General features: G+C 35.6%; 1 protein-coding gene across 1 annotated transcript in view; it reads right to left on the bottom strand.

Moving 5' to 3' along the window:
* Window positions 1–715: 715 nt before the first annotated feature.
* SMC5 (structural maintenance of chromosomes 5) overlaps window positions 716–13,788 on the bottom strand; it is a 40,977-nt gene continuing 27,904 nt past the window's right edge. The window contains exons 19-24 of the mRNA XM_034410262.3: window positions 12,309–12,404; window positions 11,530–11,634; window positions 9,523–9,642; window positions 4,219–4,398; window positions 4,038–4,133; window positions 716–1,899 (exon numbers count right to left, since the gene is read on the bottom strand). Coding sequence (XP_034266153.2) covers window positions 1,771–1,899; window positions 4,038–4,133; window positions 4,219–4,398; window positions 9,523–9,642; window positions 11,530–11,634; window positions 12,309–12,404 — 726 coding nt within the window. The 3' untranslated portion in view covers window positions 716–1,770. The remainder of the gene's footprint in view (window positions 1,900–4,037; window positions 4,134–4,218; window positions 4,399–9,522; window positions 9,643–11,529; window positions 11,635–12,308; window positions 12,405–13,788) is intronic.

Genomic DNA, 13,788 nt, shown 5'->3' on the forward strand with positions numbered 1-13,788 from the left:
TACCCAAGATTAAAGTTATGTTAGGTTTTTTTTGGTCAGTTTCATAAAACAATAGTTTTAAACAAGGAATATTATCAGCCCCTGTGCTCCTAGCCTCTCAGTATGAATTTTTTTTTTTTAAATTTGATTTATATGCCGCCCTTCTCCGGAGACTCAGGGCGGTTTACAATGCGTTAAGCAATAGCCTTCATTCTTTTGAATATTTTATACAAAGTCAGCTTATTGCCCCCACAAACTGGGTCCTCAAAATTATTGCACTAATCATAGAGATATAATTAAAAGGGCTTCCTTTTACTATTCACATTTTTTTAAAAATAGGAGATGGCCAATTTTTTTAATAGGTGAACCGAAACCCTGCACATTGATACAGGAAAAATAATTAAAATAATAAAAACAAATCTACAAAAAAGCAGCTAGAGTTCATAGTTAACAAATGTTTTGGTCTAGTTGCAAACTTTATGGCTTAAAATGTAACCTTATAAAGAGGAATCATATATACTACGGGGTGCTAGAGCCAGCTCAAGGTGGTTGAGACTAAGCAAACGCATTTAGCATGTTGATCAGTCTGCAAGAATGGAGCAGGAAAACCCAGTTCTTAAACATTTGTCAGCAATTCTGTGTGTGTGTTTGTGTGTGTGTGTGTGTAAATAAGTAAATAAAAAGGAGGTCACTTGAGAAGTAATTAACTAAACCCAATAAAGTATATACTCTTGAATACCTCTGCACTTATTGCATTCTTGTATTAAACATTCAAATTACAATAAATGTATGTACTCAGAATTAAATAATCATAGTGTCTCATGGGATTTAGTCTCCCATACTTTTAAAATGCAGTTTAAACAATTTTTATGGAAATTACACATTTCTCTCATTCTTCTATAATATTATCTACTGGAGACAGATCTTGCTCCTTAGGTTCACAAAGACAAATTTCATGTCTCTTGTTGATGAATATGCTTTGGGTATGCTAATCAAAAATGATTTAAAGACTGAGATAATTAGTGGATATTTTTGATTATTAGAAATATCTTTAAAAATGAGTCAGTTTCTATTACCATATTAACGGGTTAAAGAACTGAAAATAAATTACTATTTCCCATATATATTTATTATATAAAAAGAGATTTGGCATTTTTCCCTATAAAAAAGACAAACATATGGAACAAAATGTAAGTATGTCCCATGCTGTAAGAATGGTACCGTGTATAAAATTACCAGTCAAGCAAGTGGTTGCTTCTGAGATTAGGATAAAAAGACACTGCATATTTTATATATTTCAGAAATGCTTGAAATTATCATCATTTAGCAGCAATTAGAAAGACTATTTTTCATAGTTCAATATCCCATAGTTATATAGAACAGGTATTTAAAGAGTTAAACATCTTTGTTGAACAGATTTGGTGAACCTACCAGTTTACCAGTTAATCCAAAGGCTGTATTTATAAGGCCGTATTGTAACAAATGTAATTAAAGCTTTAAAGTTGTGAACAACTGGCAGAACATTTCTTTTTCAAATTCATCTAAAATAATTGATTGTTGGTAAGAAAATATATCCTTTCAATTTATCAATTTATCCCCCAAATTGGTATCTACAGTTCTTCAGAGAAAAATAAGCATAAAAGAAAAGGTTAGTGTTTTAGTCTTATAAAACATTGGCTATCAATGGCTTTTACAAGAGAGAAATTGTGCTTTTAAGAAATACATTCATTCTTGATCTTTCCAAATATTTTTCTTTTCAGTTTCAAAAAGAAATATATATTTTACTGCTAATCATGGTTGAAATCTCCGCCTCCGCCTAAAGAAAGCTTTTGAGTCCCACTTGCATGATTCTAGCATAGATGATCCATTGTAAACCAATAATATCGTCATTTTTTCTCCATAACTGAGATTCTGCAACAGCTGTTAAGAAGCAAGAAAAAAGTATCTTATTAAACAATCTTATTATTTATTTTTTTCCAAGCATACTTGGTTATTAGTTTTCATATACTAAAAGTGTCCCATAACAGCTACATTTCATTTTTCTCTGGTATTGCTATTCTATTTGGATCAACAATATAGACAAATATTGCTAGCTAGGTAAGATAATATATGCAGAATAAATTGGGAACTATTTTTACTATTAATCCCTTTCAACTACAGAGCTGGATCAATTAAATAAACACTACTATATTAAGATATTAACAGTTACAGTGAAGAAAATTTTTGCTGTTGACAGAATATATAAATAAAGGAGACAGAAAAAGAAATATGAGAGGTTTTTGATGCTCCCTGAGTTTGATTGTTGAGCTACCTTATCGAAAAAAGTATATATGCGCAAGCAAAGATTAATAAAATAAAAGCAATGCTAGGAAGAGATACACACTATTAAGATTTTAAAAAGGAAGAAAGTAATTGGAGTAATATCAGTAAATATGTTTCCTAAAATTTTTGCCAGAAAACAAAGAAGCTTCAAAATAGCTTGAAACTAATATTATTGTAAGTGGACATTCATAAGACTATCAGTAAAACAAGCACTAAATTTGGTAAGAAGTTGATGGAGGGTATAGCCTCCCACAAGATAATTTGTTTCAGTTTGTATATAAGCTATCTATTCAAAAACTTCTCTCCAAATACACTAATAATAATTGTTTACTAATATATTCACGGGGAAGAATTGTTAGGGCATATAGGTAGCCCTCGTTTAACAACTACAACTGGAGCTGACAATATAAAATAGCAACTGCTGTTTTACTGCCAGCAATTGTTGGAAGCAGCTGTGAAACACATAAATGGAAATCACATGACTTCAGGACACAGCCAACGGTCGTAAATGCCCACCAGCTGTAAAGTGCCTGGATCTCAATTGTGTGGCTGCAGGGATGCTGTGAGTCATAAGTGCGAGGACCTTCATAAAAATTCCTTTTTCAGCAGTGTCATAACTTCAAATGGTTGCTAAACAGGACAGTTATTAAGCAAGGACTACCTGTACATAGTTACCTGAGAGTTGATTTTATTATTTTCAGGGATGGTTACTTCTGATTGCTTACATTAGTTTATAAAACTACCTGGAGTTTTAGCAAACATTTTCAGTATGTAGCCATGAGCATCTCTCGGCTGTTGGGGTGGGGGAGAGGGGACATTGTAATATGCTTGGGGATATCATCACATAAATGTTATAACTTATCCGTTTGGGTCAGAAAGATTTTGCATTAGAAGTTGCTGTCACTCCTGTGGATGCCACTGAATCTGCCATGCTACTTTTTAAAAATGTAAATAATTCTTCAAAGAAGTGGCTCCAAACATATACCATGAAGTAGAATGTCATCAGAGAAAAGGAAAAACTGTTCGGACTCTACTTGTCAATTTCTCATTATCTGATTTTCTTTCTTCTAATTTGCTACCAAGCCATGATAATGGCTGAGAAATTCTGGGAGTTGAAGTCCAGAAGTCTTAAAATTGCCAAGGTTGACTTAAAACTAAGCCTTATACTATATGTTTTTGGTAAAGTATTACATTAGATTGTTATCAGTATTACTTATTTTCTAATAAGGCAATTCAAATTTAAAATCAGAAATGGGGATAACTTTCATTGGTCTGTAGTTTTTTTATAGAGTGATCATTCTCAAATATTAGACTAATACATATTATTATTAGATGGGATAAAATAGAAATAATAATTAGTCAGTTAGAAAATCTGCACATTGACAAAATTTCCATCTGTCAATTGCAAAAGGCCTCACTGCTTGGACCCACACATACACTATGCTGATTCATTATCAATCCTAGGTTCTTGGGAAGAACTCAATGAGTATGAAGGCCAACACCAGTGGCCTTCATATTGTAATGAACAGATAATAATAATCAATATACACACTTCTCCAAATTAAATTGGTTTAGTTCCAGCTTCAAAATTGGGGGGGGGGGCAACCTATGTAATTAAACATTAAAAATTAGTTTAAGAATGAATATGATGATTCATGCAAAATGGAAAAAGATAAGCTTTAGATAGGTTTGTCTGTATAAAATCTACATAAAATGCAGAGTTTTCAGCCACACACCTTTGGTGTAATAAAGAAGTATTGTGAAGTGCTCTTTTTGCAGGCAGTTTCTACTACCACATCAAAGACTCTCCTTTCATTAACTGGATCCATTCCCTGTAAAAGAAATAAACAGCAATATTTTTTCTCTGCTACAGAATACAGTGAAGGAAGCTTTTGTTTCCAGTGCCAGCATATATACCTGATTTATTTCATCAACGACTCTGAAAGGGCATCTGTTGAGTTCTTGCAAAGCCATTAAATACAACATTGTGGAAACGCTTCTTTCTCCTCCACTCTGATGGTAGGGAGTCAACTCATGAAGTTGTGTGCTGCTACGGAATTTGACCCTAATCCGAATCCCGTACTTGTCATATTCCTCCTGTCAAAACACAAATGCCTGTGTTCAGATTATCTTCAAATATTTACAGTCCCTGACTTAATCAATTGAAAAGAGAAAACGTCACATCAAGGCAATGTTTGCACTAACCCTAATTTAGAAGCCAGATCAAGCCCTGAGCTTCCAAGTATATGGCAAACAACAGCTGCACACCTTGATATCAATCTCTATTTTGCTCTCACTTTAATTCCTGATGACTGAGCTTCTTGATGACTGTGCCTCTGCGGGCCCAGAAAGAAACATAACTATGGTTCACTGTTCAGACCTGGCAAACATGATTTCAAAATCTGGTGGCAAATCATGGTTTGTCAGTTCTGATATCCCAATTAAACCACAGTTAAGCTTCTCCTAAATTAGAGTTCAGGCATTCAACATGGGCAAGGTACTGAAATGTATAAGCAACATTGGACCATAGACAACATTGTCGTCTTTCCCCATGCCACTCCCTAGTCTCGATGCTGTGCTTAAGTATCAATCCTGCAGGAAGACTTCACTCATGTAAATGTGAATGAAGAACAAGATTAGGGAACCGGGTGATGAAGCCAGTGTGCCCTTTACACTTGTTACTGAGCAGGGCTTCTATCAATGCAATGGAATGGCTGGATATCCATGTTAAAGCTACCTATGGAGGGACAAAAAGAATACAAACACATTTAAGATACAATGCAGTGCAGGTAGACCTCGACATACAACAGTTCACTTAGTGACCATTCGAAGTTACAAATGGCATTGAGAAAAGTGACATTTTTCATACTTATGATGTGAAATTACCACTGTTGCAGCATCCCCATGGTCATGTGATTTACATTCAGATGCTTGACAACTGGTTCATATTGATGATGGCTGCAGTATCCCAGGATCATGTGATTGCCTTTTGTGACCTTCTGACAAGCAAAGTCAATGGGAAAGCCAGATTCGTTTAACAATGGTGTTACTAGTGTAACAACTGTGGTGATTCACTTAACAACTGTGTTGTCGTAAAATGGGGCAAAACTCATTTAACAAATTTCTCACTTAGCAAACAATTTTGGACTCAACTGTGATCGTAAGTCAAGGACTACCTGTATTAGTAACAAATAAAATAAACACATATTTTGTATATTGTTCAAATGCTTCCTCAAACTTATTTTTAAACTCCTTCTGAACTATTTCCCTAACTATTTTGCATAATTTTCAGAATAAATACTCCCTTTATTTTTCTCTTAAGTTGGTGCCTTAAGTTGTTGCTGGGGCAACAGAACAGGGGAAGAAGTGTTGGCACTATTACTAGTGTTTCCTTCACCTGCTGAAGGAAAATCCAGCATGGAAAAATAATTCACCTTGTTTGTTATCAAAGCCAGATATCTCACTGGGTACTCTCAAGCAAGACTTGTCAGTCAGATGGTTTGTAAATTTCCTAGCAGTTCCTCCAGCAAAATAAATGAAAATTGTGTCAAAATGTGTTATTTTTCTTTAGAAGGACAGATTGCTTATTTCTAACTGTAGTTTTCTGAATTATCATCTGTGTATTCATACATATGGATTATTTGTTTGTGCATAATCCTCTTTTATAGCTGAGGTGAACTTTTTAATTGGAGACAGGAGCCTACTATGTATGAATGGAATGCTGTTCTTGCCAATTCACCACGGCCTACTCGCTGTAGTCAACTTGCCATGGGACAACTAGGCCCAGGACAATGCAATGCAGGGTTAGTTCCTTTTATTATTCATCAAAACATTACAAAAGCTGGTAATCACAGGAATGATTTCCTTTAATACAAGAGATAAAATAATTTTGATGAAAATTATTGGTCAACAAAAATAAAAAGAACTAAGTGAATCCCATGATGAGTTGTCTCACAGTGAAATGAGTTGGCCATGGCAAATTGCCCTGCAGCAAGTTGGCCATGGTGAGTTGGCTGAAGAAAATTGGCCACAGCAAGCTGGCTGTGTTGAGTTGGCTGTGGCGAGTTGTCCCGTTCCAGTTCTTGCCTCAATACCCTTAAAGCCACCGCAAAGGGAACTGTAGGGTAACAGATACTCACAAAGTACTTGAGAGGGGAAGGAGAATTGTTTCTACTTGAAGACCCAGCAGCCTGTACATTTTTATAGTATGTATGGATGGATAGAAAGGTTTTTTAATGACTGGGGGCAAGTAACACAATTAGTTTAATACTGGTCTTAAGACCAATAAACTCCTCACTCTTATGTGCTGATCAGGTCAAAAAACAGACACAAGAACTACTGAAACTCTATAAAACAAAAACAAAAGCTTGAGAGCTACACCAAGTTTTGTCTTGTCTGATAAAATGAGGTTATTTCGAGTTTCTCACCCCTTACTCTTTCTCAGGGCTGATCAGGTGTTTAATTAATCACTCTTACTTTCCTTGTTCAAGGCTACCTCAATATCTCTCTGCATGGCTATAAGAAACATCTCAGTTACATGGACACTAGAACTAATGAAGTTGGTAGGTTGACACCATGACTACAGACCATAATTGTATCAGAAGCACATCACAATTTGAATTATTTCTGATGTATATGAGGGCAATTCCTTCAACAAATGATAAAATAGGAAGGTTGTTTTGACTATTCAATTGACAAATTACCATGATAAGACCTCTTCCATTTATATCCATTCTAAGAAGCAGACAAAGATGGGTTGTAATAAAAAGAATTAGGCCATGTAATGCATACCCCAGTACCCCAGTTACACTGGACATCTAAAGATTGTAAAATTCTTTCTAGTAGTATAGCTGGTGATAAGGAGAGTGTTATCAAGAAGATTATGTCAGAAAAAAATCAGCATCATAAAGGACAGACATCTGAATTATTCAGGTACAGGGTTGAACGTTAAAAGTTCAGAGTTCCCAACAACAGCAACCCCATATTGAGTTTCTGATGATGAAATATATTGTGTACTATGGCATTGTTTCCAAGACATATGTGACAGAGTTATGAGAATTACAGACTGATTTTAGGGTGATGGCAAAGGAGGTTAAAATGGGTTGAGATGGAAAAATGCTTGAGAAAACATTCAGTGTCAGCTATGAAAACACCAACAAATTCTGCCTGGAGCAGAGTAAATGGACATGAGGTAAACTTTTACAGACAATAGGACTAATTTTCAATACTTCTAGGTGAGAAGAAAACAGAAAATTAAGTCAAGATGACAGAACTTTGGCTGTCTGTCACTGAACATGGTATAAGAGATTAATTGTAAAACCAGTGTGATGTCTGCTTGAAACTAGAACAAAGGAACTACACAGTGAGATAGAGGGAATAGAGATTTGGTGATAAGTATTTCCTTTTGCTCTAAAGTACAAAATCTGCCCTATTGGTAAATAGGTGAATGTTCTGTGAAACAGATGGAAAAGGTTTGATAAGCTCAATCACCAAAGTGCTATCAGGAAATTAGAGCCACCTGGTGGTGATGGCAGCAAGGAAGACTGGTAGAAAAACAGAGGGTACAAAGGCAAAGAGGAATGGTGGAAAATCTTACATACAGAGTGATGTCCTGGTCTTTACGTCAGACACAAGCACCTTGTATGAATCAAGGATTGCACACCCTGTTCTGAAGTAGAATTGACTCAGCAGGCTTCACTGCTAGTTATATGGATCACAAGAGACATAATGGCATTTTAAGATGCATTAATTCTAAGAGAGCAGTACCTATAGGAAAGTCTGGAATGAGCAATAGGTGGGACAAGATGACTAAAGTAGTGTTAGTGCCAGTATCTTGGGGAAAGTGATATGTTATTGCTGAATTAAAATATCCAAGGAGGAGGAATTGAGATAATGAATGTAACAGATAAACTTCGATTCTCTTTTTAAAGACAGATTTAGACATCCAGCAGAAGCCCCTTAGTTTTGTATTTCTTTGGTCTCTGCAGTGCTTCAGTTAACCAATTCAACAAGGTGCAAAGGACCATTAGACCACCCCAATGGATGATACTAAAGCTATGTGCCATGCAGAATGTGCCAAGAAAAATGTGCGCAGAGATTCTAAGAAACAGGCACTACTGCTAAGAAGGCTTTTGGAGTCTCCAGGTTTTGATTGATACCACAATCTGCACTAATTTTTATTCTCAAGTAATCAGAAAATTTGCTATGATGAATGAACTTTATTTTTCTCCCAAAATGAAATGCTTATTAATATGACAGATAGATGATAGCAAATAACACATATATATTCAAAGTATTTCTATGAGTACTTATGGATTCTCCCAAAAGCTTCTTGTTGCTGGAACTGGGGCCAGGGCTAAAAATCGTTCTTGGTGGAACACAAGTTTTGACTTGATAAGCATACTAATGTGCAGCATCTGACTTATACCTGTTTATTTATTCATTGTATTTTTATGCTAACATTTCTCTTTCAACTCAGGGTGGCTTATATGAACAATTCCACCTCAGTAACATAACAATTTGGTGACAGAGACTGGGTAGATTCAGAGTTGCCCATTGAAATTTGCAATCCAGTCTTCTAGTACAGGGGTGGGCAACCATGGCAACTTTATGACCTGTTGGACTTCAACTCCCATAATTCCTGATCCAGCCTTGCTACAATCATATATATTGTAGCTGCATCTATTTATTTTGCTCAACAGAACTCATTTAGGCAAAGTGAGCCAGACTATATTTGGATTACCCTATTCCTTTCAGTGTGCTCTATGCACCATTACTTTTTACTTATGGCAAAAGAAGCTCATTGATGCCCCATAGATGTTTTAGAATGCAATTTGCATCAATTCTGCCAATATGGCCAGTAGCAAAGGATTGTGGAAAACATAGTCCAAAACATCAGTCCCCATTTTGATGTGCTACTAGGTAACGCTCTGTTAGCTTTTAATGTAATGAGTATTCAGTGTTGCAGTTAAAATCACTATTAAAGTTGCATTGTGTCCACATTATTCTTATACATGGACTGCCAGAATTTAACTAGGAATATGGTAATTTATTTTTTTTTAAAGTTATATATCCCAAGGAAACAAGCTATTGTTTTTTTCTAAATGACAGTATACAAAGCTGTAAAAATATGCACCCTACTGCCCATTGTTTAATTGAAAAGCCATAATGTTATGCATGTGGGAGGTGTTTCTAAGGAATGCATCATTTTTATAATCATACCTCATTTTCTGCATGAAGATCTATCTCCCCTGCACATTGCATAGAGCTAAAAAAGCTGCTGAACTTTTCATTTATTTGGTCAACCATCTTTTTCAAAGGGTTCAGCCACCTTTCCTTAACCTAAAAAAAGAAAAAGACTGGTCATAACAGAAGTGGCAAGAAAGATTCCATCACCAGTAGTATATAATATGGCAGAATAAATATTCAATATATTACTAATTAATAGTGATCTTAATTACTTACCTACCTGCACAGTAATCAGAAACTACAGATGTATCCAGGCTCTGAATTGTTTATTTCAAACTAATCCATTCTTCAATATTGCTCCATGGAAAGTAAATATAGGCCATGTTACCTTGCATCATTCTGCACTTTCACATCACACCTTGGTAATCTTCATGGGCATCAAAGGATATCATCATCAGGCTAACTTATTTATAACTGGCCACTAGGAGGTGAAACTGCCATCCCATCTCTCTTTAGACATATTAATGTACACAAGGCCATATTGCTCAAGTTTGCTGTTCAGTTGGCTGCCGTTATTTCCAATCCTCCCACTACCTAGGCTGAAGGCTAGGATTGCCACATTATGGCTGTTCCACATTATTTTGGAATCAATGGCTTTGCGATCAATCCATAAAAGATCTTCAGAAGAGTCAGGCTTTAACAACTTTCCAAAAGGCATTAAAATTGAAAGCCATCCTGGCTTCAGGAGGCAAACTGAAAAGCTTGGGTAGACAATTATAATTTACCTTATTTGGTTCTTTTAACCTTTATTTTGGACCATAAGATAGGCTGAGCGCCAAAGAATTGAAGCCTTTGAACTATGGTGCTGGAGAAGACTCCTGCGAGTCCCTTGGACTGCAAGGCGATCAAACCGGTTAGTCCTAGAGGAGATCAACCCTGACTGCTCTTTAGAAGGATCTGAAACTCAAATATTTTGGCCACCTAATGAGAAGGAAGGACTCACTGGAGAAGAGCCTAATGCTGGGAAAGACTGAGGGCAAAAGAAGAATGGGACGACAGAGAATGAGTTGGCTGGATGGAGTCACTGAAGCAGTAGGCATGAGCTTAAATAGAGTCCAGAGGATGGTAGAGGACAGGAAGGCCTGGAGGAACCTTGTCCATGGAGTCGTGATGGTCAGACACGACTTTGCAACTAACAACAACACACCTTTATTTATTTAATAAGGAGTTTGGTGGTTCATGTGGTTAGGACGGTGGGCTGGAGGTTACCAAGTCTGTGTTCAAGACCCAAGTGCTGCCATAGGGCAGGGTGAGCTCCCATCTTCCATTCCAGCTCCTGCCAGGGACATGAAAGGAACTCCCACTGGGCATCCCCTGGGCAACGGTGATGTCATTGGCTAATTCTTTCAACCTGCACAAGTGCTATCTATCTATCTATCTATCTATCGATCGATCGATCTATCTATCATCTATCGATCTATCTATCTATCTATCTATCTATCTATCTATCTATCTATCATCTATCTATCTATCTATCTATCTATCTATCTATCTATCTATCTATCTGGATTATTTATTTACAGCAACATGGTGATCTAGAGATGGAGCTCTCGCTTCACAATCAAGAGGCTGTGAGTTTGACCCTAGGTGGCAGCAGATAATTCTCTCTCTGGGTGCAATGAGTAATTGTCTGCTGAAACTCCACATAAATGTCAGAAAGGGCATCCAGCCAGTAAATGCTCAAGCTCCATTCAGTTGCCTAGACTCTACCTCGATGCAAGGGATTACAAAGTCTTCAAAGAAAAACTTACTTTCTGGGCAAGTTACAAACAATTTTTTTCTGTATGTTTTTATATTTATTTGTTTATGAATTCAATTTATATAGCCATCTGTCTCACTAAAAGCAATTCTGAGAGGCATACAGCAAACAACACAACAATTTTACAGCCAATGATCATTTATGCTGCATATTACAATATAATTCCTTAATGGATATTTATTTCAGGACAAAAAGAATAGTGAAAGTAATAACAGTAATACCTGTGAAATATTTCGTCTATAGGTGTCCAGTTCCTTTTTCTTTTCCTCCAGTTCTGCTGTCATCTGTGCTATTTCTTTAACTCTTTTATTATATTCTTCAACAACCTGGAAAGAAAAGGCTGCTTTGGTTAAAAGGCATTATCATTTGAATGGACAATGCAGAACATTAACTATCCACATCTGAAGTAAAAATACTGATTATTTTTTCACACACCAAGATTATATTAAACTTGGTAGCTTGTTTACATATTATTATCTCAAGCAAGAAGAATCAAAGGCTGTGTCTTATGAGGGTATAGCTATACCTAACATTGATTTGTATGTTCTAAATAGGATCTGATCTGATCAATCACAACATGGTTGCAGTTTTTTGAGTTAAAAGAAATGTATGGTTCAAAAGTTAACGTCTGCCTCCCCATTACTTTAGTTCTCTACAGTATATTATAATCGAGTACTGATTGTTTCTTCAATTGTGGAAAGGTATCTATTATTCAAATATGATTGGGGGAAGGTATTGCGAAGAGGTAACTTCCTTTAAAGTGAAACTGGTATCTAGTAAATTGAATTCTTTTTTCCTCATTTCCTATCCTGTTTTTTCTTTTTCATTGTTAAAACAGCAGCACAGAATATATCTGACCTTGAACAAATTATTTAAAATTCTAATGGTATTTATACCACATTATTCCTGCTACTTAGCTGCTTCTGCTGACAAAAACAGTGATCATTAATTTCTACACAATGCACATAATATACTATTATATAATACTGGGAGTACATACTGAAGCATTGAGGCCTGTGAAACATGAAGCTCTTGTTTTCTCCTCATTCAGCAGAGCATCAATTTCATCCACTGTACTTGGAAGGTCCATGAATGCCTAAAAAGATTGCATTACATTTGTGTAAAATAAAATAATTACTCTGCACAAGCGTCTGTTGATGTTTAGTAAGCTACTGTACTTTATGCATGCATGGCCTTGTTGCTAACAAGGCCCAAGCTGCTCGCTTCTAGTTTGTATTGCCCTGCCTTGATACAGATAACCTTTCATAAACATGGGATGGCAGAAGGGAACAACATTAATAAACTTTCACTTCTAGCAAAAAAAGGGGAGCAGACATTGATTTATTGTAGCATTTCATTACCAAAGTCCAACTTCAAGCTTCCTATATTGCTTGAAGTGGAAAGGGGGACTATTCACATAATTGTGCGATGATACCATCAATATAGCTTTAGCAACATGCTATTATCCAGTTGCAAAGAAAGTTGTGGTGCTTCTTATCATGTTCTTCAGAAAATAAAGGAACATAGTAGTAAGCATGATAAGTGACACTGTGAATTTTTGATAAGTTATTGATTATACAATTTATAAGTTATATGTTATGCAGCTAGATGTTTTTGGACTCCTGCTGCATATACGAAAATACAATTACTCAATGGAATCATGATTAATAGAAATATAAATGGATGTTTATGCAAGAGAAAATAGAAAAATAAAAGGGCATTATTTTGCAATAATTCCTACAATATTTCAAGGTAATAGACAAGGAATAAAATGAATTACAACATCTTTCTTTGCCCAAAATTTAAAAGTATGGTTCCAGTGGCCAATCCTTATTAATAAGGATAAGGACAGAAAAATGTTTATGCATTATAAGTTAAGTTTTTCTCTTCATTCTTAAGAAAGTCGTGCTAACTTATTAAAACCTAGTCATCTACTGGAAGCTCTGTGGGCAACAAGTGCAAGGATATGAGTGCAATTTGAAGAAATACTAATGGAGAATGATGTTTTAGAAAATGTTTGAAGCCCAATGGCATTAAATACTATGTCTCCTTGACTTTTCAATCAGATGAGAGCATAAAAATATTGAATTGATAACTGGAAACATTAATGAATTTGAAAAACAGCCTCAAGTAGCCTTTGTGACCTAAAGATATTATGACAGCTAGAGGTAATCTACAAACTGTGGCATTCCTCTGGATTATCTGTGTTTAATAAGAGAAAGTTTGTCTTTGAAAATTGTGCCAAAATGAAATTTCAAAATACTGTAAACCAACTATCAGCCAGATGTTGAAGATCTACCTAGTCAGTACTTCTGGAGCTTCATGGGCTTTTAATTAATCTGAACATAATCCAGAATGCTAGTCTTAATGTTTAAAATCCTAAACAATTTATGACCACAATTGAACCCAAAATTTTCACTGCTCAGCAAGACAGTTTTTAAATAAATTGTGCCCCATTTCATGGCATTTTGCTAGTTGTT

The sequence above is a fragment of the Pantherophis guttatus genome, chromosome 2, assembly GCF_059756535.1.
Source record: "Pantherophis guttatus breed Tessera chromosome 2, ASM5975653v1, whole genome shotgun sequence".
In the NCBI taxonomy this organism is placed as follows: Eukaryota; Metazoa; Chordata; class Lepidosauria; order Squamata; family Colubridae; genus Pantherophis; species Pantherophis guttatus.